Source organism: Budorcas taxicolor, chromosome 14 (genome assembly GCF_023091745.1).
Source record: "Budorcas taxicolor isolate Tak-1 chromosome 14, Takin1.1, whole genome shotgun sequence".
In the NCBI taxonomy this organism is placed as follows: domain Eukaryota; kingdom Metazoa; phylum Chordata; class Mammalia; order Artiodactyla; family Bovidae; genus Budorcas; species Budorcas taxicolor.
The window spans coordinates 83,644,940-83,670,091 of record NC_068923.1 but is presented as its reverse complement, the minus strand read 5'-3'; the positions used below and the strand labels follow the sequence as shown (position 1 = coordinate 83,670,091).

At 38.9% G+C, this 25,152-nt stretch overlaps 1 protein-coding gene across 1 annotated transcript in view; it reads right to left on the bottom strand.

Annotated features, from left to right (window-relative positions):
* Positions 1–16,687: 16,687 nt before the first annotated feature.
* LOC128059210 (bcl-2-like protein 1) overlaps positions 16,688–25,152 on the bottom strand; it is a 28,202-nt gene continuing 19,737 nt past the window's right edge. The window contains 3 exon segments of the mRNA XM_052651584.1: positions 16,688–16,744; positions 17,751–18,083; positions 18,085–18,380. Of these exon segments, the coding sequence (XP_052507544.1) occupies positions 16,688–16,744; positions 17,751–18,083; positions 18,085–18,380 (686 nt within the window).

Below are 25,152 nucleotides of genomic sequence, written 5' to 3'. Positions count from 1 at the left end.
TCAGGGAGCAAAGACGAGGGACCCTTCCCCTAATCTGTGGTCAAGGAAAGGCTTTCCAGAAAAGTCGACACCTGAACTGTCTTTAAAAATGAATCCAAGTGACTTGTGTGAAGAAGGATGGGAGGCAACCACTGCAGGCAGAGCAAGCTGCTGAGGGAGGCCGGAAGCGTCAGAGCACGTGCGGAGAAGCGTCCAGCAAGAAGGTGCTGGAACATCCGGCGGGCGGGAGCCGGTGAGGAAGCAGTGCCCGTGGAGCAGCCTGCCCTTGGCTCTCCCCGGGACCCAGGCACGTCGCAGGGGCCCGCACGACTGGGTTTGGTCTTGAGGGATTGTGCTGGCTTCGGAGTGAAGACACAGGCTTGAGGATGGGGTGACAGGGAAAGGGCCCACGAGGGGAGCAGGAATACAAGCCAAGCATGGACAGCGAAACTCCAAGAGAGAGTCCCAGTTCTTCACCTGAGAGACGTTACAAGTGGGTTTCTGAAATATTTAGAAAGCAAAACCAACAAGGTACACGTAAAACCTTGATGAAATAATAAAGGTAAAAGCAAATATCAAAATGTCAGACTCTGTGTGTGTGTGTGTGTGTGTGTGTGTGTGTGTGTGTGAGTGCACACTAAGTCGCTTCTGTCGTGTCTGACTCTTTGTGACCCTATGGACTATAGACAGCTAGGCTCCTCTGTCCATGGTGGTTCTCCAGGCAAGAATACTGGAGTGGGTTGCCATGCCCTCCTCCAGGGGATCCTTCCAACCCAGGGATCGAACCTACGTCTCTTGGGTCTCCTGTACTAGCAGGCAGGTTTTTAATCACTAGCGCCACCTGGGAGCGCTCAGACTCTGACTCTGTCTGCTCTGCTAAGTCACTTCAGTCGTGTTCGACTCAGTTTCCAAATACTGGTAATGGTCACAAGGACACAAGGTACCCATATTAACTGCAGCTCCTGATATGTGATCTACAAATCAATGTAGTTATTACTGCCTACAACAGGAACATCTGTTTAATAAAATATTTTAAATTTCTACTGTTAATTTTTAACAAGCACATGGGGCTTTGGAACTAGATACATAACTAGATTCCAAAGTGGTGCTCCATTGAAATTCTTTTTGCATTAGGTCTTATTCCTTTCCCACCAATTTTTAGATTAATTAATGTAAATATAAGACTATCCACACACTCAAATTATTTGACAAACGAATAAAATAACAAATGTTCTTGATCAAATAATCACTTTTAACAGTGTTGGAAAAACTAAATTGACTCATCAATTCAATCAAGATGAATGAATTAGTTGTTCTGTTGACACAGTTTCTTTCAAAATAAAAAATGATCTGCCATTGCACAAAAGCCAAATGTTCTTCTGCATTGGAGTTTGATGCACCAAAAAACAAACAAAAATTTCAAATGAGTGCCTAATCAAGGATCTTTAATCATAAGTGATTGCCAGGAAAATGTATTTTTTAAATCCATTAAAAATTAGTTGATAACTTTCCCTCAATAATAACCACAGTGTTGAATAGAGATGTCCTAATGCATTCAGTATTTTAAAACACTGGTGGGTTACATGCCAACCAATAGTGGAGTGGCTGAAAATGGTACAAGGTTTCTTTTGGAGGTGATGAAAATATTCTAAAGTTAGATGGTGGTGGAAGTTACATAACTCCGTAGGTATACTCAAATTTATGGATTTGTATACTTAAAACAGGTGCACTTTATAGTATGCAAATTATATCTAAATAAAACTGTTTTATTTTAAAGCTAAAAGAGGAAGCAGCATTTGAAATTACACACCAGTCCTCTCTGAAGAAATGGGAGATTGCCAAATGAATAACAACCATAGTTTCAGGGGCAAAGATCACTTGGAGGAGCAGTCTTCAGAATCCTGAGGGAGAGAACAAATGCAATTGTCAACAACAACAACAAAGAACATATGGTGGATAATTTGACAAAAATGATAATATTCTCAGCCTCAGGAATCTGAAATATCCTTAGGACATTGCAGTGGTCACATGAGGCCATAGTAAGAACACAAGGAAAGTCATGGGCTATCCATTAGAAATGCCAGCAAAAAACTTGCAGGAGGGAGAGGGCCACACGGGCACTCTTTGGGGTAACAGTGCAGCTTTCCTGGGATATGTTCCACATTTTGAATGAAGAATATGCTGAATTTGAGTAGCAAAACCAAGCTGAATCAAAGAAGGCACAAAGAAGGGCAAGAGGCGAAATGATGAAGGAAAGCAGTGCAGAGGCAGCAGGAAGTGCTGTCATTGTGGGGCTGGTAACAAGGATCATGCCAGGAAGGCTGGCATCTGATCTAATCTACCAGCAAAGTCTGTCTTAGCTCTTACCAGCATGCATGTGCATGCTACGTCGCTTCAGTCGTGTCTGACTCTTTGCGACCCTATGGACTGTAACCCGCCAGGCTCCTCTGTCCATGGGATTCTCCAGGCAAGAATAATAGAGTGGGTTTCCATGCCCTCCTCCAGGGGATCTTCCAGTCCCAAGGATCAAACCCTCATCCTTTATGGCTCGTGAATTGGCAGGTGGGTTCTTTACCACTAACACCCCCTGGGAAGCAGAGTCTAAGCTCTTTAAGTTCTGGGGAAGATGAGAGAGAAATGTAAAAATCAATGTTGAAAATAGGCTAATTTGAATTTTGACCCGTCAAATCCAGATGTGAAGAGGAGGGAATGAAAATATTTCAATAACTGAGAAGAGGAAATGTTTCAGAGAAAGAACCCAGCGACCACAAGAATTTAGTAGAGAAACAAGAAAGAGGGAGAAGATTTCAATGGCCCATGGTTTCTGAGCCTGAAGGAAGAGACAAAAACAAGGGGGTTAAAAATACTACAGTTTGGAAGAGAGAAAAGTTGGTTGGAATATTGAACTTGAGCACGGACCACCTGAGTGAAGTTATTTTATCAAATCAGGACAGGTTAGGAGACATGAGGAGAGGATGGAGCAAGAAGCAATGGTCCCTGTCTTTACCGTTCGTTTTTTATTCATACCTATAAAAGGACTGGGATTGGGTCCCAGAAAACCGTCTGAGTCCTCAAAATTTCAGCTTTTAAAGATATCCAGCTTTCTCAAGTATGTGTAGTTATGAAAGAGTATGAATTAACAAGAATTCCAATGTCTTGAACATGTAATTCAACAGCGATATATTATTGCTAGTTAAAGCAGTTTTCAAGGCATGAACCGTATTAGTTCTACAAGAACATTTGCTTCGTGCGTTTTTCTTCTAGAAAATTAATAATTTTGGCAACGTGTTTTGTGATGTTCTTTCTAACATGTGTTGTAGAAGGATATTGTTGCAACTGCTGCTTTGTGTATTCTGGCTCGCAAAGATGATTTCACACTTACTAAGTTTGAAATTTAAATTGTGGGTTTGGCCGTGGCTATTGCCAGACAGCAATATCACAGAGTTATGATAAAGTTAAGAAATTTTTGTTGTCATTTTAGATTTTTAACTTTATTCAGAAAAAAAAACTACATAATTTCAGAATTACAGACATGTGAGGTATCGACTAATATTTTGCTTTAGGCAAACAATTTTTGTGGTTCAGAGAGATCTGCAGGGCATGGGCTGTTGAAACAGCTCTTTCCCAAACTAAGCAATAAATCTAGAATTGACAGCTACACAAAGCCATCATCAAGTTGGGAAGGACTGCGTCCACAGTGTAGGCATTCAGGTAATTGGATAGTTAAGAAGGGAACTGTGAAATGACAGAACTCCACTGTTGCGAAAGATATCAGAGATCATTTTTAAATTATAATCTGCTAAAAAAAATCCTCATATTTGACAGTACATAGAAGATCTTTAATTATTTTTAATGCTAATCAGGGGGCTCATCAAAAATTTAATTCAGCTCCTAAAATATTTGGGTTGAATGTGCATGAATGCTCAGCTATGTTCAATTCATTGCAACTCCATGGACTGTAGCTTGCCAGGCTCCTCTGTCCATGGAATTTTCTAGGCAAGAGTACTGCAGAGGGTTGCCATTTCCTACTCCAGGGGATCTTCCCGACCCAGGGATTGAACCCAAGTTTCTTGTGTCTCCTGCATTGGCAGGTGGATTCTTTAACACTGGTGCCACTTGGAAGCCCTAACAATATTTAGGTTACCCTCTTAAACAACAGCACCAAGAACTGATTAATTTCTTAATTAAAATGACATTTTGCAAAAAATCTGTATGAATCAAGATTTTGCAGAAAAACTGAGTTTTAGAGACCTTTTCATTGGAAATTAAAATTATTTTATTTTATACATTTACAGTTTTGTTCTATTTTATTTTATACATTTACAGTTTTGGTCTTATGTGGCATCTGGTCAAATACCAAGAAGAGAAGAAAGAAAGAATTTATGTTTTTAAATATCCATTCAATGAAATAAATAGAATTGTATGCTGGTAACATTAATCATCAGAGTTACAAAAATTATAAATTTACTAATGAATAGATAAACTTTCTTCAGATTCTCCATAACTTTGTTTTCCATGGAAATTCTTAAGACATCTCTCATGAAGTCATTTTTGAAATTTTTACAAATGATGGGCATATCTTCCTGAAGACCGTAAGTATATTTTAGATGTCTGTCATGATGATGTGTATATCCGCTCTCTACTGCTCCCTTTAGCTTATTGGCACAGCATTGAGAGAAAAATGACAATCTGTCTCCAGAAAACTGATTCTGAACTGCATCTTTTAAGACTAAATGTCTTTGGCTTAAAGAAAAAGAAATATACAAAAGGCATAAAAATCAAATGGGTGATACAATCTGAAAAGTTTTTTCTTTTTTTCATTAGAAATAGAACTTCAAATATTCAGCTGGAAGATATTGTCAACTACACAAGATTTTTTTTATGTGTTTTCCAAAAGGCAACATCTCAACACCTCATGCAAGATGGCATGATTTCATGAGATCTCTAAGATACGAAGCTGGTTTTTCCCCATCCTCCAGCATCACAATGAGAAAATAACTCTTCTACAGAAATACCCAAAATGAGGAAGCACTGTTTGCGAATTTTACATAAATGTATAAAATTACTGCCTAGAAGATATGATTACAAACAAGTGAAAATAAAATATTTCTAACTCTAAGGTAGTTAAACACATAACTTGATATAGAAGACCTGGGAACACTGATGACAACGGGCTGAGACCTCCATAGTGGTGAACGAGCGCCATCTAGTGCCTGAAAATGGAAATAGCAACAGAAGCTACTTTATACGTGATTTGCAGAAGGCTGCGGGAAAAACTGATGAGGCTGTCCCAGGTGCAGCTAATTCTGGAAACCAGGATGTGAGGGTGAGTATTCTGCAGAGACTGAGGAGGGAGAAGAAAAACAAAGAGCGGGGTTGTTTTGGCATAGGTGGTGACCCTGTAAAAATTCATGGCCAGGATGAGGTGAGGAAAAATGCAAGATCCTGGGTGCTACCAGCAAACAGAACTTTTACCCTGAGCACTCGGCCCTTTTCAGGGAAGATCTCTCTCTTGCGCCTTTTACTGTATATATCTTCCTTTCTTCTTTCTTACCCTTTTCCTTAATCGCACCTTCTACAAATCTTTGCAATCAGTTCAGTTCAATCGCTCAGTAGTGTCTGACTCTTTGCGATCCCATGGACAAATCTTTTAGGGCTGGAAATCTGTTGATGATACAAGATTTTTTTAATTGCCTCATAAATTAAGGAATTTCTGGCTTTAAGACAATACAACAAACTTTTAAAACTACACTTATGCTTTATGGACCATCTAGTCTGTATTTAAGGAATGCAAGAAACTGAGGCTAGGAAATTTTAGGTATCCCTGGAGTCACCCAGGTGGTGAGTGACAGAACTCAGACTGAATCCAAGCTTTCCTCACGGACTGGGCCCAAAGGGAAGGAATTTTCCTGCCAGGTGGGCACACCTACAAAATGTTCAAAAGTTTTCCCACCTTTAGTCTATTTTTATTTGTTTTGCATATGTTTGGAATTTCAGAGGTTTAATAAAATTATATATTTTCCTCATTTTCTTTGAGATACCTTGAAGAAAATCAGAATTTAATATAAATGCATAGCTACAAGAAAAAATAAAATGGGCAGTTATCTCTAAGTTCATGTATCCAATCCGTTTCAGAAAAAGAATGAACTGATTTAAATATAAATTCTGTGTTTCTATGGTCTTTTTTAACACGGTACAACAAATGAAACACAACTTTTTTTATCTTTAATTCCTTCTATTTGTATGCAACTTTTTGCCATGTCATCCACCGTAGAATGAAACTTCCTAGAGGGTCAGGAAGTAGTTTTTTAATTTTTGTAAAGGAAATAGCTTAGGGTGACCTAGATGTTTACCTTTATGGTAAAGTTTTCAAGTATTAAGTTTGATTAATCAACATTTTAAAGATTTATATCTCCTACAATTCTCATTTGCAACAGTTAAATATGCAATGCCTCTGGAAGTCAGCTGCCACATAAACCAGGAAATCACATCCTTTAATACATATTACTATATCTGCAAGTAAAAAGCTTCAAAAACACCTTTTTCTTTTTTAATGAGATATTTTACATATTCACATCCCACCCCCAAGAACATCTTGGAGAGGGACTCTCAAATGTTAAAGTTAGTAACCATCAGTTACTTCTCACCAATGAAAAATTCATTGTAATCTTTTTATAAAGAAAATAAAGCCAGAGTATTTTCCAAAATCATTCAAGGAAAGAAGCCGATGATGTTGAACTTGAACTGAGCCCTGTGCTCCTGGCAAACAGAGGTTACAGGAGTTCTCCCATTCTTTGTGCTCTGGAAAACAGCTTCCTGTGAAGAACCAGCCTTCCCAAATGACGCGACATAGACGAGACCCGCAGATGCTCCCGTGTTTACCTATGGCAAGGTCTGCCTTGGCTTCATACGTGATCAGCCCAACCCCTTGCCCCCACTGACCAAGCAGAACAAAATGTCTGGAAACTGAACACTGGTTAAACCCCTCTCCTTTTCTCAGGTCCCTGGCCTTGTGCCTTCTCTCAGCCTGAGGCAGCGTACAGCCCCTATTTGTGGGTCCTTCCTGGATGGTGTCAAGACAAACCATTCTCTCATTTGCTGTCCTATATGCCATCCTTTCATTGCACTTCCCCACACCAGGCTCTTTCTAGCTTTGTCTCCATCTCTCATAAAAGCCCTTTTGCCTAACTCTTAAGACACTGCAGATGGTTGGATGGCATTGCTGGCTCAATGGATATGCGTTTGAACAAGCTCAGGGAGGCTTGTGAAGGACAGGGAAGCCTGGCGTGCTGCAGTTCATGGGGTCACCAAGAGTTGTATGCAACTTAGCGAATGAACAACGACTCCTCTTGTAAAAGCCCTTTTGCCTAACTCTTAAAGACACTTCAGGTCCCATGGTCACTATTCTTTCTAAGGCAATAGCCCCCTTACAACACTGTAACAGCCCCTTCCCCCTTTTGCAATTAAAGTCTCTCCTTATTAAGTCCATTTTTTGTTTGATAAAATCAAGAATTATAATTAAAGCTGAGGGACATTGACTACTAAATAAAGCAAACCAAGATGATAAAGTCTTCTGGCTCTAGAAGCAAAATCATACAATGTTCATGAGGGTAAACATATTTCTCATATTTTTTTCTTTGCTCAGATAAAGTTTCACAACTTTTCAAGGGCAGTGCTTTCTGGAAAATATCTGCATTCACAAGAATAGTGAAATCTTTTCACAAATTACACTAAAAGCCCCAATATTTTCCAAGTTTCATTCTGGAATATCAAGTTGTCCCAATTTGCCCAGATCCAACCTTACATTTAATAAGTAAAAAAAAAGAAAAAAATTACTTATTCAGTATTAGCTCACTAAATCTTGCAATTCAGTACTGTATAGTGGGATGAGAAATCTAAATAGCCTTATCCAAAATTCCTGTCAAATTGCTCAGTACTCATTTTGTTTACCAGAGTAAAAATCTAATTTTTCAATGACAAAACCATACATTGTGAGGCTCAGTGCCACCGCAAATTTTCAGGACATTTCTATGGTCAGAACTGACCAATACCATATGCCATATTATGTAAACAAACACGTACCAATAGGCTCAATTGTACAAACCACAGGAGGAAACAAAAATGATGAGATGAACAGATGTCTTAGAAGCATAATGTTGTCTCTGACAATCCAGGAGACAAAGATCTATGTTTCCCTTTGGTCTGTAAAAATCAGTTGGAAATCTTTATAGATTCCCACTCTTTATTTTTTAATTTCATATATATATACACATATATGAAACAGTGAAATGACTAGTTGGCATTTCACAAACTTAGCAGATCCAGGTAACTGAATTAATTTAGCTAGTGCCGTTCTACACATATTAGGGGAAAAAATCATTCATTTCCCTTGACATCAGTTCTAGGCTCAGATCCAATGCCTGGGTACTCTGATTTATTTCTACTGCATTTATTTAATGCTGCTATTTATTCATTCCTTTATGGGTTAATACTAATTGAACACCTACTGTGTGCTAGCACTGAGGATACGATTCCGAACAAAATAGACCAAAGTCTCTGTCCTCCTGGAACACATAATTTAAACAGAAAACAAACCACATTAGTGAGTAAAATATAATCTATAGAAGACTAGGTGTATTTTGTACTCAGTAGAAAAACAAAGCAGGGAAAGGAGCTACAAAATGCCATGGGGCAGGGAGGTGGATTTCAGGCACTGACAGGTATGTTTAAGTTGAGTCCTCAAGGAAGTGAAGGAAATGCCAAGTGACCATCTGGGGGAGGAATGCTCCTCGCAAAGGGGTGGCATGTGCAAAGGCCTGGGAGCAGGGACACTGACACATGAGCTGCAGTGCTGGGCGCTACAGACCTTGTGAAGAGGTGGAAACCCTGCAAGGAAGCAGGGGATGCAGATGCACTAAAGCTAACAGCAAATCAACTGCTCAAGGGCTGGAAAGCGAAAGGTGAAAGCGAAAAGTGCTCGGCCGTGTCCGACTCTTTGCAATCCCATGGTCTATACAGTCCTCGGAATTCTCCAGGCCAGAATACCAGAGTGGGTAGCCATTCCCTTCTCCAGGGCATCTTCCCAACCCAGGGATCAAACCCAGGTCTCCTGCTTTGCAGGCGGATTCTTACCAGCTGAGCCACCAGGGAAGAGCTGGGAGAGAGATGCAAGCACGATCCACAGCAGTTTAGATTCCATAACAACAATATAGTTGGGAAGAAAGCTCAGCAGGCAGGAGGAGGAGGGGCTAGAGTTATAGATGGTGGACAGGGTGTCCCTAAATGAGCTCAAATCTGAGAGGAGTTCTGTTCAAAAAATGTGGGCCAGTGACGCAGCACGCATGGTGCCAACTAGAGTTAGGACCATAGCAAGGGGAAATATAAATATTACGTAGATATGTAAGTATATGAATATGATACAAATTTATAAAAGTTACACAATGTTTACATTATATGCAAACTAGGTTTGGACACAACACTAAAAATATTATATTTCCCTGTGCATAGACCTTCCCTCGATTCCTCAGATGTATATATCAAAAGGGCCTCTTCTTATGTGTCTTGTTTGAGACAAAGAAGTAGAAAATTCTTTGTCAAATACAAAGCCTTATTAATGGAGGTGGGATCCAGAGTTAATTTAGAACCCAGAGGAGTTCAGATGATTATTTTCTCTCACCTTTGCAAAGGACAACCATTCAGCAGTACTATCATGAAATGTACACATTTCCTTCAAGGGCCCCCTACCTCCAACTGCAGGCCTCAGCCATGCCCTCCTCCTTCCGGGGGTCTAAGCCCTGCCTGCTGGCCACAGGCCCTCTCTGGGAACATCTTCCTCCCGACATGCCCACGCCCACTCCCCTCTCTTCTAGGCTCAGCCTATGCCAGGGTCAGAAGGAGTCAAACAAGAGCAAGATGTGTCCCTGTACACACTGCTGCATTTAAAATGGATAAGCAACAAAGTCCTACCAAGGAGCACACAAAACTCTGCTCCATGTTACGTGGGAGCCCGAATGGGAGGGGAGTTTGGGGTACATGTACATGGATACATGTACATGGATACATGGATATGTATAGGATACATGTATATGTGTGGCTGAGTTGCTCTGCCGTGCACCTGAAATCATCACAATGTTGTTAATCAGTTATACGCCAATGTACAATAAAAAGTTTTTTAAAAAATGTTTTAAAAGGCAGGTCGCTGGCTTCCATGTGGGGAGATTAGAGCAGGCCCCAGGAGAAAGGGTTTACAAAACAAGACCAGGAGGCTGAGCCCTGGGAGAAAGGCTGAATCCTGCTCCCTATCCTAAAGGAAATTAGCCAAGGAAATCAGTCATCCAAAAGCGCTAATAATGTCTGGTAGTATAATCTGTTTTCTCTCAAGCACACCTACTATTTTTAAGAGGCTGTTTTGAATAAAAGAAACGGACCTCGGGTGATGGCTTGCTGAGTGGAGGCTCTTGGAAAGAGGTCTTTGGAGCCCTTCCCAGCAGTAAGCCTGGGGGGTTAGGCCTCATGCGGGCAAGCCAGTCCAAGGAGGAGCTGAAGCAAGACCCAGCAGTCTAGGGAGCAAAATTCACCTGAGTCCTGCCCCCACCCCTGCTGGGCACGGGCCACCTGCCTCCTGCCATCTCTTCTCACCCCACAGTCATTCCAAAGGGAATGCTTGCATTCCTCATTTTGGATTGGTATCTGCCTGATAGTAAATAAATTAAATATGAATTCCCCTCAGTTTTAGAACTCATGTCAATCAAAATGTTAAGAATCCTGCGTCCCAATTCCAGTTCTTTCCATTCATTTGGAGAAACAACATTTAAGTATCAGTTTTCCCATTAGATTATCAAAGATTATTGAGTAGTTATTTATTAGTAAATGTCCCATTCTGCTATTCTCTGTATTATACCTTCAAAAAGCTCTAAAAGCACCCTCAAATCTTCATTTACAGTATCTAACAATTGTACCTTTTTACAACACAGAAAACCTAAGTCAATATTTCAGTTGATGCTCATGTTTCCCTACCACTTTCCTCCTTTTTGAATCTTTAAAAAATATCTTGTATACATAAATTGAAATTCCATTTCTAACTTTATTTCACTCTCTTATGAAAGCAGCAATTACAATATTTGTAATGAATAGACATATTCTGGCATTTAAAATATAAAATCAAAGTGGAAAAATATTAGAGATACTGATATTTAGATCAAGATTCAGATCAAGATGATAATAGTCTTTGTATAAATTTATGACCTCAAAGTAATATTTTTAAATATTCCTTTAACATGAAAGTAACTTTTTCTAAAAGCATAAAAAAAAGCCTAGGGAAGACTTTCATTTTCTTATTTTGAGGCTTATTAACTACCATTAAGCAGTTTAAAAATCTATCTGCATTTTTTTCACTTGCCCTACACTTGGTTCAAAAGCAATCATTTGCTGCCCCCTGGCTGTAAAGAGATTCTTTATCTTTGAATAAAATTATTTTCTTTAAAAGAAAAAATTATTGTATGTTGAAAAGGGAAGGATATAGAAAATCTGGAACTTCTCTGGAAGTCCAGGAGTTAAGACTCCACTCTTCCAATGCACAGGGTGTGGGTTCAATCCCTGGTTGGAGAAATAAAATCCCATATACTGCACAGCACAGCCGAAAGATTAAAAAAAGAAATAAAATTTATGACCTCCCAAATATATCAAGGTACTAATTAATACTGATAAAGAACCTACATTTTTAGATCAGACTGCCTACCGCGTACTAGCTGTGTGATCTTAGTCAAATTACTGAACCTTTCTCTGAAGTGTCCTAATCCATGTTAAAGAAGCTAATGAGAATAATAATGCCTACCTCATATGACTGGTAACCACAACTAGAGAAATCCTGGCATGCACACAACGAAGACCCAGAGCAGCCAAAAATAAAAGCAAATAATTTATTTAAAAACAATAAATAAATAAATTGACATTGCCCTCCAATCTTGCACTCCACCAACAGCATGAGCCAAAACACCTGATTGACATAGAGGAAACGTTGGGACCCAGCTTTGTTATTTTACAGTTCTACAGATGTGTGCTCAGTTATCTCAAGATTGTATATTAAGTCCATGTACCTTTACCCACTAATTTGAAATATTATCTTCTACAAAGGTTTCTGTCTCTAATAATAGCAAAGAAAAATGTTCACTATCAACATATAAAATAAAGAATTTAAAATCTGAGTGTCAAATTTTCATCAAAGCTACCTTCTTTTCCTCCCCTCAAATCTAGGAGTAAGCAATTTTATCTTGATGCTGTGATGTCTTAATCTTTAAAAGGAACATGGAGAACAATTTAGATAAACACATTATTCATAGTCTAATTCTGAAAACATCACAACTAGCTGCTGCTCCCATAAGCATGAGAAACAAGTGGTCCTGTGTGTATGTTTTTAGCAAAGTACTACTATATAGCGTTGTCCCTTTCTAAGATCCTGCAGTTCTATGAAAGAACTATAATAAGATCTGTACTCACAATCCTGAGACTATGTCACAGTCAGGTCTAGTGGCAGAAGAAACCCTCAATTGGGACATTTGTCCTTTGGCATCTGTCATTAAGCAATGCAAAGCATAAAGTGTATTACCAAAGGTCGTGTTTTAGCTCTGCATTGTCCAACACACACTCCATACTGTTGTTATTGGGCCACACAGTAACCACTAGCCACACGTGGCTTTCAAGCACCTGAAATGTAGACAGTCCAAAATAAGATTGGGTTGCAAAATACACACTGCTTTTCTAAGAAATTATAAAGAAAGAATGTAAGATATCTCAATAATTTTTATATTATTTACACATCAAAATGTAAAACTTTGTGTATATTCATTAAATAAAATATATTATGAAAATTTACTTTATTCTGTCTTTTACTTCTTTAATGTAGCTACTCCAAGACTCATAATTACAAACATGTCTCATTTTGTATTTCTATTAGACCATACTATCAGTTCACAGCAATAGAACTTGTAACTTTAGGACATGACCTGAAGGATTAGCTGTGACTCTTGGAGACCACACATAAAAGCTGCAATCACAGGGATTCCTAAAAGTTCAGTATGAATAGTAGATAACACAATACACTAGGAAGAAAGAATTATTCATTCTGCAAATATGGATTAAGCACCAATTATTACCAGGAACATGCCTGGCATTAGATCTGGACTATAGACTCCTTGATAACTGTACAACTTTAACCTTGTCAAAGCATTAAATTTCTCTGAGCCCCGTGGCTTGATGTGTATAATTGACCTTGCCTCAAGAGAAGAGATCAGAATGAATGCACTCTTGAAATTCTTTTCTGCATCAAGATCTATGATTCTGTACATATTTCAAGTTTGTAATCAAAGTCTCTAACTGGCTATAAAACTATATTAGAAAAGCTTATATCATAAATTTATAAACCACATTTTTTACACATTATTTACTATGAACATTTTCTCTCAGCATGTAAATAAATTTATTCAGTGTGTAAAACATTCAATTCTATAATGGATAGTGAACTACAAAGAGAAATAAAATCATATTTTGTACCATACTCTGACAGTTTTATTTTGAGGTACATAGATTTTTTTCATTAACTTACTCAATATTTATATAACGAGTTCAAGGAAAGGTGCTATCAAGGAAACAAACATTCATAGGGATAGTTCCTGTTCTTAAGTAACTCATCTTTGTGAAGCTTCCCTGGCCAGAGTTATTCCTAAAGGTAGATTTAATTACTCCATTGTTCATGTCTCTATTACATTCAACACATTTTTTCTGTTTATATTTCTGCTTCCTGCCTAGACTGTAATCTCCTTGGCAAAGGGATTATCTTATTCATCTTTGAATCCAGTACTTAACAAACAAGGGATGCATGCTGAACACTTGACATGTGGCTATTATTGTAACCAATAGGAAGAGATGGACAAGCCGTGCCCTAGACGTGATACCCTGAGAAGAGCACACCATCAGCTATGCAGTATTTTTGCCAAGAATGCATAACCTCAGTCTGTTATTAAGAAACATCTGACAAGCACAAAGTGATAAACATTCTACTAAGAAAGTGGGGCACAAGGGATTACATTCTTACAAAATATTAATGTCATAAAAGACAAAGAAAGGTTGTGGAAATGTTCTATATCAAAGAAAGCTAAAGAAACATGACAATTAAATGCCATACCTTATCCTGGACTGGATCTTTTACTGGAGTGAAAAGACTCCTATCAGGGATATTATTAGGTCAATGGACAAAACTGGAATATGAATGATAGATTAAGGTATTATATTAATGCTAATTTATGAATTTGATAACTTCATTATAGTTATGTAAAAAAAATTCCTATTTTTAGGATATACATGGAGATACCTTAAACTATTATAATATATGCAACTTTCAAATAGGTCAGCAAAAAATTATGTCCACATGCATACATGAGCATACATGCACCACACATGTAAATACCCATGTAAACATACATGGAGAGGGCAAATAATAAAGCAAAATGAACCTGGTAAAGAGTGTGTGCATACTTCCCTTGTACTGTTTTTGTGTTTGCAGTTTTGAAATTATTTCCAAATGAAATGTTTTTAAAAGGACAAATTATATATATACATGAGGCTCAGCTTCACTGCTGTTCACAGAAATGCAAATTAAAACAATGAGAAAGCATATTCACTATTAGCAAAAATTTAAAGGATGAATAGTATTCAGTAAAGGCAAAGGTGTAGAGAAAGTAATACTGTTTTCACATAATGTTGAACAGAAATTCACAAATCCTTTTAGAGGATAATTTAGCACTTTAATCTATTAACCCTTTAACCTTTTAAACCCAGAAGTTCACTTCTAGGAATTTTCCTTTAAAATTGCATGCAGTATGCACATTGACAAGACAATATAAGGTGGGCACTTCAGTATTGTTTGTAATAGCAAAAAAACAAAAAAAATGGTAGATAACCTAAATGAGAAGAAGTGGCAAGAATACAAAAAAGATCTTCATGACCCAGATAATCACAATGGTGTGATCACTCACCTAGAGCTAGACATCCTGGAATGTGACGTCAAGTGAGCCTTAGGAAGCATCACTACAAACAAAGCTAGTGGAGGTGATGGAATTCCAGTTGAGCTATTTCAAATCCTAAAAGATGATGCTGTGAAACTGTCACACTCAATATACCAGTAAATGTGGAAAACTCAGCAGTGGCCACAGGACTGGAAAAAGTCAGTTTTCATTCCAATCCCAAAGAGAGGCAAGGCCAAAGAATGCTCAAACTACCACACAGTTGCACTCATTCCACACACTAGTAAAGTAATGCTCAAATTCTCCAAGCCAGGCTTTAATAATACATGAACCTTGAACTACCAGATGTTCAAGCTGGTTTTAGAAATGTCAGAGGAACCAGAGATCAAATGGCCAATATCTACTGGATCATCAAAAGAGCAAGAGAGTTCCAGAAAAACATCTACTTCTGCTTTATTCACTATGCCAAAGACTTTGACTGTGTGGATCACAAGAAACTGTGGAAAATGCTGAAAGAGATGGGAATACCAGACCACCTGACCTGCCTCTTGAGAAATCTGTATGCAGGTCAAGAAGCAACAGTTAGAACTGGACATGGAACAACAGACTGGTTCCAAATAGGAAAAGGAGTACGTCAAGGCTGTATATTGTCACCCTGCCTATTTAACTGATATGCAGAGTACATCATGAGAAATGCTGCGCTGGATAAAGCACAAGCTGGAATCAAGATTGCCGGGAGAAATATCAATAACCTCAGATATGCAGATGACACCACCCTTATGGCAGAAAGTGAAGAAGAACTAAAGAGCCTCTTGATGTTAAGTAAAAGAGGAGAGTGAAAAAGTTGGCTTAAAGCTCAACATTCAGAAAACTAAGATCAAGGCATCCAGTCCCATCACTTCATGAGAAATAGATGGGGAAACAGCGGAAACAGTGGCAGACTTTATTTTGGGGGGCTCCACAATCACTGCAGATGGTGACTGCAGCCATGAAATTAAAGGACGCTTACTCTTTGAAAGAGAAGGTATGACCAACCTCGACAGCATATTCAAAAGCAGAGACATTACTTTGCCAACAAAAGTCTGTCTAGTCAAGGCTATGGTTTTTCCAGTGGTCATGTATGGATGTGAGAGTTGAACTACAGAAAAGCTGAGCACCGAAGAATTGATGCTTTTGAACTGTGGTGTTGGAGAAGTCTCTTGAGAATCCCTTGGACTGCAAGGAGATGCAACCAGTCCATCCTGAAGGAAATCAGTCCTGAATATTCATTGGAAGGACTGATGTTGAAGCTGAAACTCCAATACTTTGGCCACTGTTATGGTATTCTTGACAGACCGGGACGTGGGGACAGGAGTCAACGAGAAGAAGGTGAAGAAAAGAAGGATGCGAGGGACCCAAGTCTCTAGTGGAACAAGGGTACTTTACTCATGGCAGTGTGTGCTTATATATTGTTATACAAGGAAGCTTTAGGCAGAAAAATAAAGTTAAGTAAAAAACACCGAAGCCAGACGCATAACAACAGTAACTAAGGGAATAACAGTAGTCATAGGGCCATAACAACAGTAACTAAGGGAATAACAATCGTCACAGAGCCAAAAGACAATCCATGTATTGCAAATAAGGTAGTATGACTAAGTAGTTTTACAGAAAAGTAAACGGTAACTAAAAGGAATCCATGTATGCGTTCTGCCTCATGACCTCAGTCCTGAGAACTGCGGGCAGCTCTGCTCGTTCTTGTTTTTCAAGAACTGATAAGGAACAGAGGGCCCTTAAGAAACAGAAAACAACATATAGGATTCCTTAAAATTAAACGTTCCCTGAAAATACCCCCTTTTTATTATTGTTGTGAAAAAGGCCCTGACCAATTGAGTTTGTTTAGTTTGAACAATTTTTGTTGAAAGGCATCGGCATACAACAAATATAATTACCAGGACAATTACCAATGTTACAGCACCAGACCCAATACTATGAGTAATACTTTGGAACCATCCTTGAGGGTCTAGCCCAGATAATTGATCAGCTAGTTGTTCAGCTGAAGTTTCCAAATTATTCAAAGAGGGCAGACTTTTAGAGAAGGTTTTGAAGGTTTCTTTTTGTAATAACTACATTTAGGGAAGCATATCATGTATGTCTTGCAAATGAAATTTGATTTGTTCCCAGTCATAAGCACTATAGTTGAATTGAACAGGGATAATACAAAATTGAGCAGAATTCCAATCACATTTTAGTATTATTTGCTTCTGTAAATCTATTAATTGATCTCCAACCCATTTGATGGCTGTTTTTAGTTTCTGTATTTCATCTTGAACTTCCTCATCTATCTGAGCCTGAGTGGCCCACATAGTATGAGCATCTTCGGTCTAATTTTGAATAAAATTATGTGTTTGAATTGAGGTTTGTAAAGCAATGTCTGCGACAGCAGCAGTGGTACAAATGGCTACTAATCCCAAAATACCAAGAATTAACCATCCAATGAATCATTTAGATCGCTGGAGTAAGTTAGTGAGCAGCTGGGAGGCAAGTCCTGACATGGGACCCTCTTTCCAGGGATTCATTTTTCAAAGAAACAGAGGAATTAAGGCAAGTATATAATTTGTAATCTATACAAGTCACAAAATGTAGAGTCTTATTAAACTGTAAGTTCTCTATAGCTATAACAAAAGGAAGAGGAACATTAGCTTGTATAAAATATGAATGACTATAACAAAGGGAATAGTTACTATGAGTTGAAGAGCAAGCCCAGCAGAACCATACAAGCACAGTCATGCCCATCAGGGACCAGCGGTTGAAGCACTCTTGGCCCTTTTGGCTCTCGGTTGCTGTATTGTTTCTGTAGAGTTCCACAAAAGTGTCCCAGCCACCGTTCTGGATCCAAGGCTCTAGGTGGCCATTTAGGTAAGTGGCCATCCAAGTTGTGAGCTGACTCACCAATACCTGCATCTCCTTGTCTGTGCTTTCCATGCTTAGTGCCCCACTGAAGGAGAAAAAGGAGACAATGTGACCCCAGTTCACCCCGTCCAGGAAGAGCTCATACACTACCTGTTCAAAGCTCTGATATGCTGTCCCTAGGGTGATGTGAAGCTGGGACATTCAAGTCACTGAATGTCTATTGGTAACTCAGTTCAAACTCATTGCCTGCCTCCCTCAGGGCTTGCTTTACTGTTGCCATGGGGATCACTTCCCTGGCGTCCAAGATTCTGCTGTGGCCAGTGGCTCCATTCACTGCAGGGCTACCTGCCAGGTGCCAGGATGGGTTGCCATTGATGGCATTGCTGTATCCTCTCTGGGAAAGCTTGTAAGAGAGAAAGTCAACCACTAGTTTCCAGTTGCTCTGAGATATTTTTATAATAAGGATGGGTTCCACCAGTCTGTTGTCTAAAATACCTGTAGTGGAAAAGGGGGTTAGGTATATAGGTCCAATAAGTATGATTAATTCAGCTTGAGTGGGGAAAGCAAAAGCAAGGAAAGCAAGCATAGCAACAAAAATATTTTCTGGATTCCAAGGCATTCTCTGTTGAGAAACCAGATTTTTATCTTGATTAGTAAGGGTTTTTGTTTGTCCCTAGGTAAGGAGATCATCGGAGAAGGCAATGGCACCCCACTCCAGTACTCTTGCCTGGAAAATCCCATGGATGGAGGAGCCTGGTGGGCTGCAGTCCACGGGGTCGCTGAGAGTCGGACACAACTGAGAGACTTCACTTTCACTTTTCACTTTCATGCATTGGAGAAGGACATGGCAACCCATTCCAGTATTCTTGCCTGGAGAATCCCAGGGATGGGGGAGCGTGGTGGGCTGCCATCTATGGGGTCGCACAGAGTCGGACACGACTGAAGCGACTTGGCAGCAGCAGCAGCAGCAGCAGCAAGGAGATCATAAGGTCGATGATGTTGAGGGAGGTGTTTCTTAGAGATTTTTAGAATCACCATGGCTTGTATTGGAATTTTTTTCTCTCGGGAATTTTGTTGTTTCTTTTTTATTTTGAATGCTGGAGGATCTTCTGGGGCAGATCTTCCAAAGAGGAAACCAGTTGATTTTCATTGGATCTACCTGGAGAAATACAAGCATACCCTTTTCCCTGCAAGATTAATTTCCCAGATTTCCATTGTTTAGTTAGCCCATCTTGATACCAAATGGGCAGAGGAAGAGAAGTGTCTTACAATTCCTAGAAATGTTTTTCTGCTTATTTCAAGATAACTCCTTGTGGTAAGTTTTAAAAATTTAAAACAAATAAAGCTGTATTAACAATAGTTATAGGTTTAAAGGATATCTTACGTTGGAATCTAGTAAAGTCTGCTCTGGATAGGGAAGATATAATTGTTCCTGTGTATTCCTCCTTTTTAAATTTTTTTATTTGTAGTTTCAGTGTGTGAAATGGGGGAAGTGTGGTCCCTAATAATAGACTGTAATTCAAGAAAAAGTTGTTGAATAATAACTGATTAGAATTTATGGTAGAAGTTTCTATATTTTTTAATACAAAAACTGAATTTGAGGGGTCAGAAATTATATTAATAGGGTAAGGATGTAGGTGAATAACTTGAATAAGAGCATATAATTCATTTTGTTGGGCAGAATGGAATTTAGTATTAAAGACTTTATATTCTTTGAGAGACCAAAATGAGGCTTTAGCGTTTTTTGGTCCCATCTATATAGAAAACATCAGTTTGAGGTATAGGCTGTGATGTAACAATGCTAGAGATAATAAATTTGGTATTTTTGAAGAAATTTCAAAGTTTATTATAAGGATAATAAAATGAAATCTTTCCAAAATAGTCTAAGAAGGCTATTTGAAAATTGGTAGAAGTTTCTAATGCATTTTCAAATTAAGCTTTATTAATAGGTAATATAATTTTGTGAGGATCGGAGCCAATTAAAGTCTTAGTTCTATTTCTCCCATTGATAATTATTAGAGCAATCAAATCAAGATAGGGTGTAAGTGACTTGGTCCCTCTAAAATGGGTATAGATCCATTCTATTGAGTGTTCTTGTTGGGCAAGAAGTCCTATGGGGGAATGGAGAGAAGGGAGTACAAACAACTTTAGAGGTAATTCAAGTCTAATATGAGTAAGAAACTGTTTTTGTAATTTATTTTGTACTAAACAGAGTTCCTCTTGTACCTCTTGTGAAAGTGAACGAGGGATATTTAAATCAGGATCTCCTTTCAAAGTATTAAATAAATTAGTCAGTTGATCATTTGCAATGCCTAAAGAGGGTCTAATCCAGTTTATAGCACCTAAAAGTTTTTGAAACTCATTCAAGGTTGATAATTTATCAACACAAATTTGTGTTAGTTGGGGAGTAATATGTTGTCTATTAACAATAGACCCTAAGTAATGGTAAGGTGTAGAGGTTTGAATTTTTTCAGGGGCAATAATTAATCCAGAGTCTTTTAAACATCGTTGAGCTATGTCAAACATATGTTGAGTTTCTAAAACAGATGGAGCTGAAAACAATATATCATCCATATAATGAATAACAAGAAAGTCAGGAAATTGTTTTCACACAGGTTCAAGGGCTTTGGCTACATAATATTGACACATGGTGGGAGAATTCATTATTCCTTGAGGCAATACAGTTCATTGATATCATTTATGAGGCCCAATATGATTAGGAAAAGGAAAAGAGAAGGCAAATCTTTCTCAGTCTAGAGGGTGTAAAGGTATAGTAAAAAAGCAATCCTGTAAATCTATAATAATATGCCAGTTTTGAGGAATAGTGGTAGGTGATGGAATGCCTGGTTGCAGTGTACCCATAGGTTTCACAGATGCATTAACTTTTTGAAGGTCTGTTAAGAGATGCCATTTGTCAGATTTTTTTAATTACAAAAATGGGAAAATTCCAAGGGGAATAAGATTCCTCAATGTGTTTTAATTTCAATTGTGTATTGACAAGTTCCTTAGTAGCCTCTAAGCCTCTTAGCTTTCTCTTTTGTAAGGGGCCATTGCTCTCTCCAAATAGGCTTGTCACTTTTCCGAGTTATTTTAATAATTGCACCATTTGTTAAGTGAGCAGTGGCCCCTAGCAAAAACGTGGAATACATATTTTAGCTTGCCATTGCATAAGTAAATCTCTTCCTTTAAATTAAGGGGTGCATCTATCACATAAGGTCATAATGTTGCGGGCTGGCCTTATGGATATATTTGGACACTTTGATAAACCTCTTGTACTTTGGTTTGAGAAACTCCTGCAATTTGGCAAGAACTTCTCTGTATAGGCCAAGATTTGGGCCATAAATGTTTGCAGATAATAGTGATATGAGATCCAGTATCAAGAAGATCAAAAAAATTTTTGCCATTAATTTTGATATTTATATTTGGTCATACATATTCAGATACTACTGATGTCCGTAAGGATTGTTTTTGATCTGTATTGTCAAATCCACCTGTCTGTATGTTATCAGAGGAGTTAATAGAAATGTAAGGTAAAAGAAGTATTTGAGCAGTTTTGTCCCCCTTTTTGAATTGCCATAGTATCTGAGATGACATCATAATTTGAATTTTTTCCCTTATAATCTGAATCAATTACTTCAGGGTAAACAGTAACTCCTTTAGAAGTCAAACTAGATCAGCCAAGTAAAAGACTGAAGGTTTGTGGGGGTAGGGGTCCAAAAAGTCTGGTAGGTATTCTAGAAGGGAATACTTGAGGAAAAAGGTGAAAATCATTTAAGGCTGGTATATTGACAGCAGCACTGCCGGATGTTGAGGGTTTGAAGGAAAAGATGCAGTTTGCCCCTGGTTTTTGTTGATGGGGACGTGGGGAGTCCCCAGCTTGGAGTTTCCCAAAATAGGCTTCCCTTCAATATCATATTTAGATTGACATTCTCTGGCCCAATGTATCCCCTTACGGCAACGAGGGCAAATTCCTGGAGGCTTTTTAATAGTTTTAATTTTTTCTGTGTATTTTTTAGGACAATCTCTTTTTTAAATGGGTCTTATCCCCACATGCAAAACATCCTTCATTTCCCTTTTTAAAGGCAGCAACCATTGTCTCAGCTAACATTTTCATTTTTTGAAGTTCTGATCCTAAATTGCTACAAGCCTTCAAATAATCAATAATAGTCTCAGTCTCATGAATTGGAGTGATAGCTCTTTAACATTTTTGGTTTGCATTTTTATAAGCAAGCAGTTTTTCTAGCTGCATTTTGGCTTCTTCTCCTATAACATTACAGGAAATAGCAACTTCCAATCTAGCTAAAAAAATCAGCATAGGCTTCATTATGTCCTTGAAATATTTTTGTGTAGTTGTCTTCAGGTTTTATTGACTTCTAACTTTCCAGGGGGAAATACAGTGTTGGGGTTTATCCACATCCATAGGTTGGGCTCAAAATATGGACCATCTTTGTCAGAGTTGGGTGGCTCAATTATTCGGAGTTTATATTTGGCAAGGTTTTGTTCAGCTAAGGGCAGGTGTGACGTGGTGAAGGCTAGAAAGAACCCATTTTCCATGTCCCAGTCTAGTAACCCATAAAGCTTTTGTCGTGAAGGAGAATGAGTAGAAAGTTTTTTCTTACAAATGTGAGTGTGTGTTAAAGGCTTATCATTGTCATTTTAAAAAGTATTGCCAGCTTTAGTGTCAAAAAAAGGCCTCAGAAAAGTCATTGGCAGAGTCATTTTGTCCTTGAGTTAAGAGGACTTTCAGTTTAGAGTCCATTGCAAGAGGAGGAGGAGCACTTGTGGCAGCCGGAGCAGAGCTGGTGGGATAATTCTGAAATATTTTATGTTGTTTTAATTGGGCCTTTTGTAAAGTTTTATCATCTAATTCATATTCATGTAACAAGTGTTCTGCCTGTTGTCGAATATCAGGGGGGCTAGAATTTCCTTGAAAAGGCAAAATCATGGCTTTAATGAGGGCCCATAAGGACCAGAAATCTATTGGAATACTTTTTCCCCTTCTTGCAGCTTGTTTAACATTCTCTCTAACCCAGTTCCAAATCTTTAAATCAAAATTGCTTTCATCAGAGAACCAGGGATTATGTTCAATTACCGTTTGGAGACAAGCCTCTATTTGCTGAGCGAAACCGAAAGTCCTTGAACTTTAAATAAATAATGAAGCAAAGCAGGAAAGTGGTGGGGCTTTCCAGTCGTTTGTCCCATAACCCCGCACTTACCGACCTCAGTAGGTCCATAGTCACTCCGTCCGCTTGCCAAGGGCGTACTCCAGGTCCCTGTTCAGGTGCCACTTGTTATGGTCCTCTTGACAGACCAGGACCTGGGGACAGGAGTCGATGAAAAGAAGGCGAAGAAAAAAAGGATGCGGGGGACCCAAATCTCTAGTGGAACAAGGGTACTTTATTCATGGCAGTGTGTGCTTATATATTGTTATACAAGGAAGCTTTAGGCAGAAAAATAAAGTTGAGTAAAAAACACCAAAACCAGATGCATAACAACAGTAACTAAGGGAATAACAATAGTCATAGGACCATATCAACAGTAACTAGGGGAATAACAATTGTCACAGGGCCAGAAGACAATCCATGTATTGCGAATAGGAACATGACTAAGTAGTTTTACAGAAAAGTAAAAGGTTACTGAAAGGAATCCATGTATGCATTCTGCCTCATGACCTCAGTCCTGAGAATTGCGGGCAGCTCTGCTCGTTCCTGTTTTCCAAGAACTGACAAGGAACAGAGGGCCTTTAAGAAACAGAAAATATATAGGATTCCTTAAAATTAAACATTCCCTGACAGGCCACCTGATGCAAAGAGCTGACTCATTTGAAAAGACTTTGATGCTGGGAAAGGTTGAAGATGGGAGGAGAAGAGGATGACAGAGGATGAGATGGTTGGATGGCATCACCGACTCAATGGACATGAGTTTGAGTAAACTCCAGGAGTTGGTGATGGACAGAGAGGCCTGGCATGCTGCAGTTCATGGGGTCGCAAAGAGTTGGACACGACTGAGCAACTGAACTGAACTGAACCTAAATATCCAACAATAGGTTAATAGTTAATGCATAATGAAACATTCATACCATGGAGTTCTATATAACCACTAGAAAGAATGAGCTAGGTGTATATTCTGTTATTAAAAAAATTTGCAAGTACACAGTCAACATTTTTTAAACAATTTACAAAATAGCCTATATAGTACAACCCCATTAAAAATTGGCTTATTGTATTTTTATAGTAATAGAAATAAATATATATTTCTTTCTTATTGGCTGGAGTTTTATAAAAAATAATTACCATAAACACACACATTCACACACACACACACACACATATATATATATGTATATATATGTACCATCTAACACTCTAGTCAATAGAAAAGGAATATTTACCAAAAGAGAGAGATCAAGCTAGCAGATCAGGATAATGCTGGACTCACCTTCCCTCAGGAACACATCAAAACCATTACTACATATAGAATTACTCTTGCTGAAATTGACCTGAGAACTAGCAGAACAACTCTTCTACAACCAGGGTTATAAAGAAAGATCCACATGTAGTCTGGTAGGAAGGGAGGAAAAGCAATCTGGTCAGGACCTGCACCCCTAGCAGGGGACAGAGAAGAGAGGGCATTCCAGACTCAGGGATCCTCCCTGGGGGAATAAGGAGTTTGAGCACCCCACCCCAGTACTCTTGCCTGGAAAATCCCATGGATGGAGGAGCCTGGTAGGCTGCAGACCATGGGGTTGCTAAGAGTCGGAAACGACTGAGTGACTTCACTTTCACTTTTCACTTTAATGCACTGGAGAAGGAAATGGCAACCCACTCCAGTATTCTTGTCTGGAGACTCACAGGGACAGGGGATCCTGGTGGGCTGCCATCTATGGGGTCGCACAGAGTTGGACATGACGGAAGCGACTTAGCAGCAGGAGCAGCTACATGTTAGACATGCCAACCCTGGGGTCTGACCCCATGAAGGTGAAGCCCCTTAACTGGTCTAAAAACCACTGAAGCTTATCAGAGGGCTGTAAGAAACTGAGACTCCACTCTTAAAGAGCATGCCTACAGACTTGCTTACTCACAATCACAGTGCTGAGGCAGCAGATTGAAAATTGCCTGGGGCTCTCCCCATGCCAAGGCCACCCCAGAGCACTCCCCCCACCCATACTGGGCTCCTGCTGCAGTCCCTCTTGCTCCAACACTGCTCCCTACCAAGAGGGAGATGGCCATAGCCAACAAAAGTGTGCAAACTTGGAGGAAATGGAACC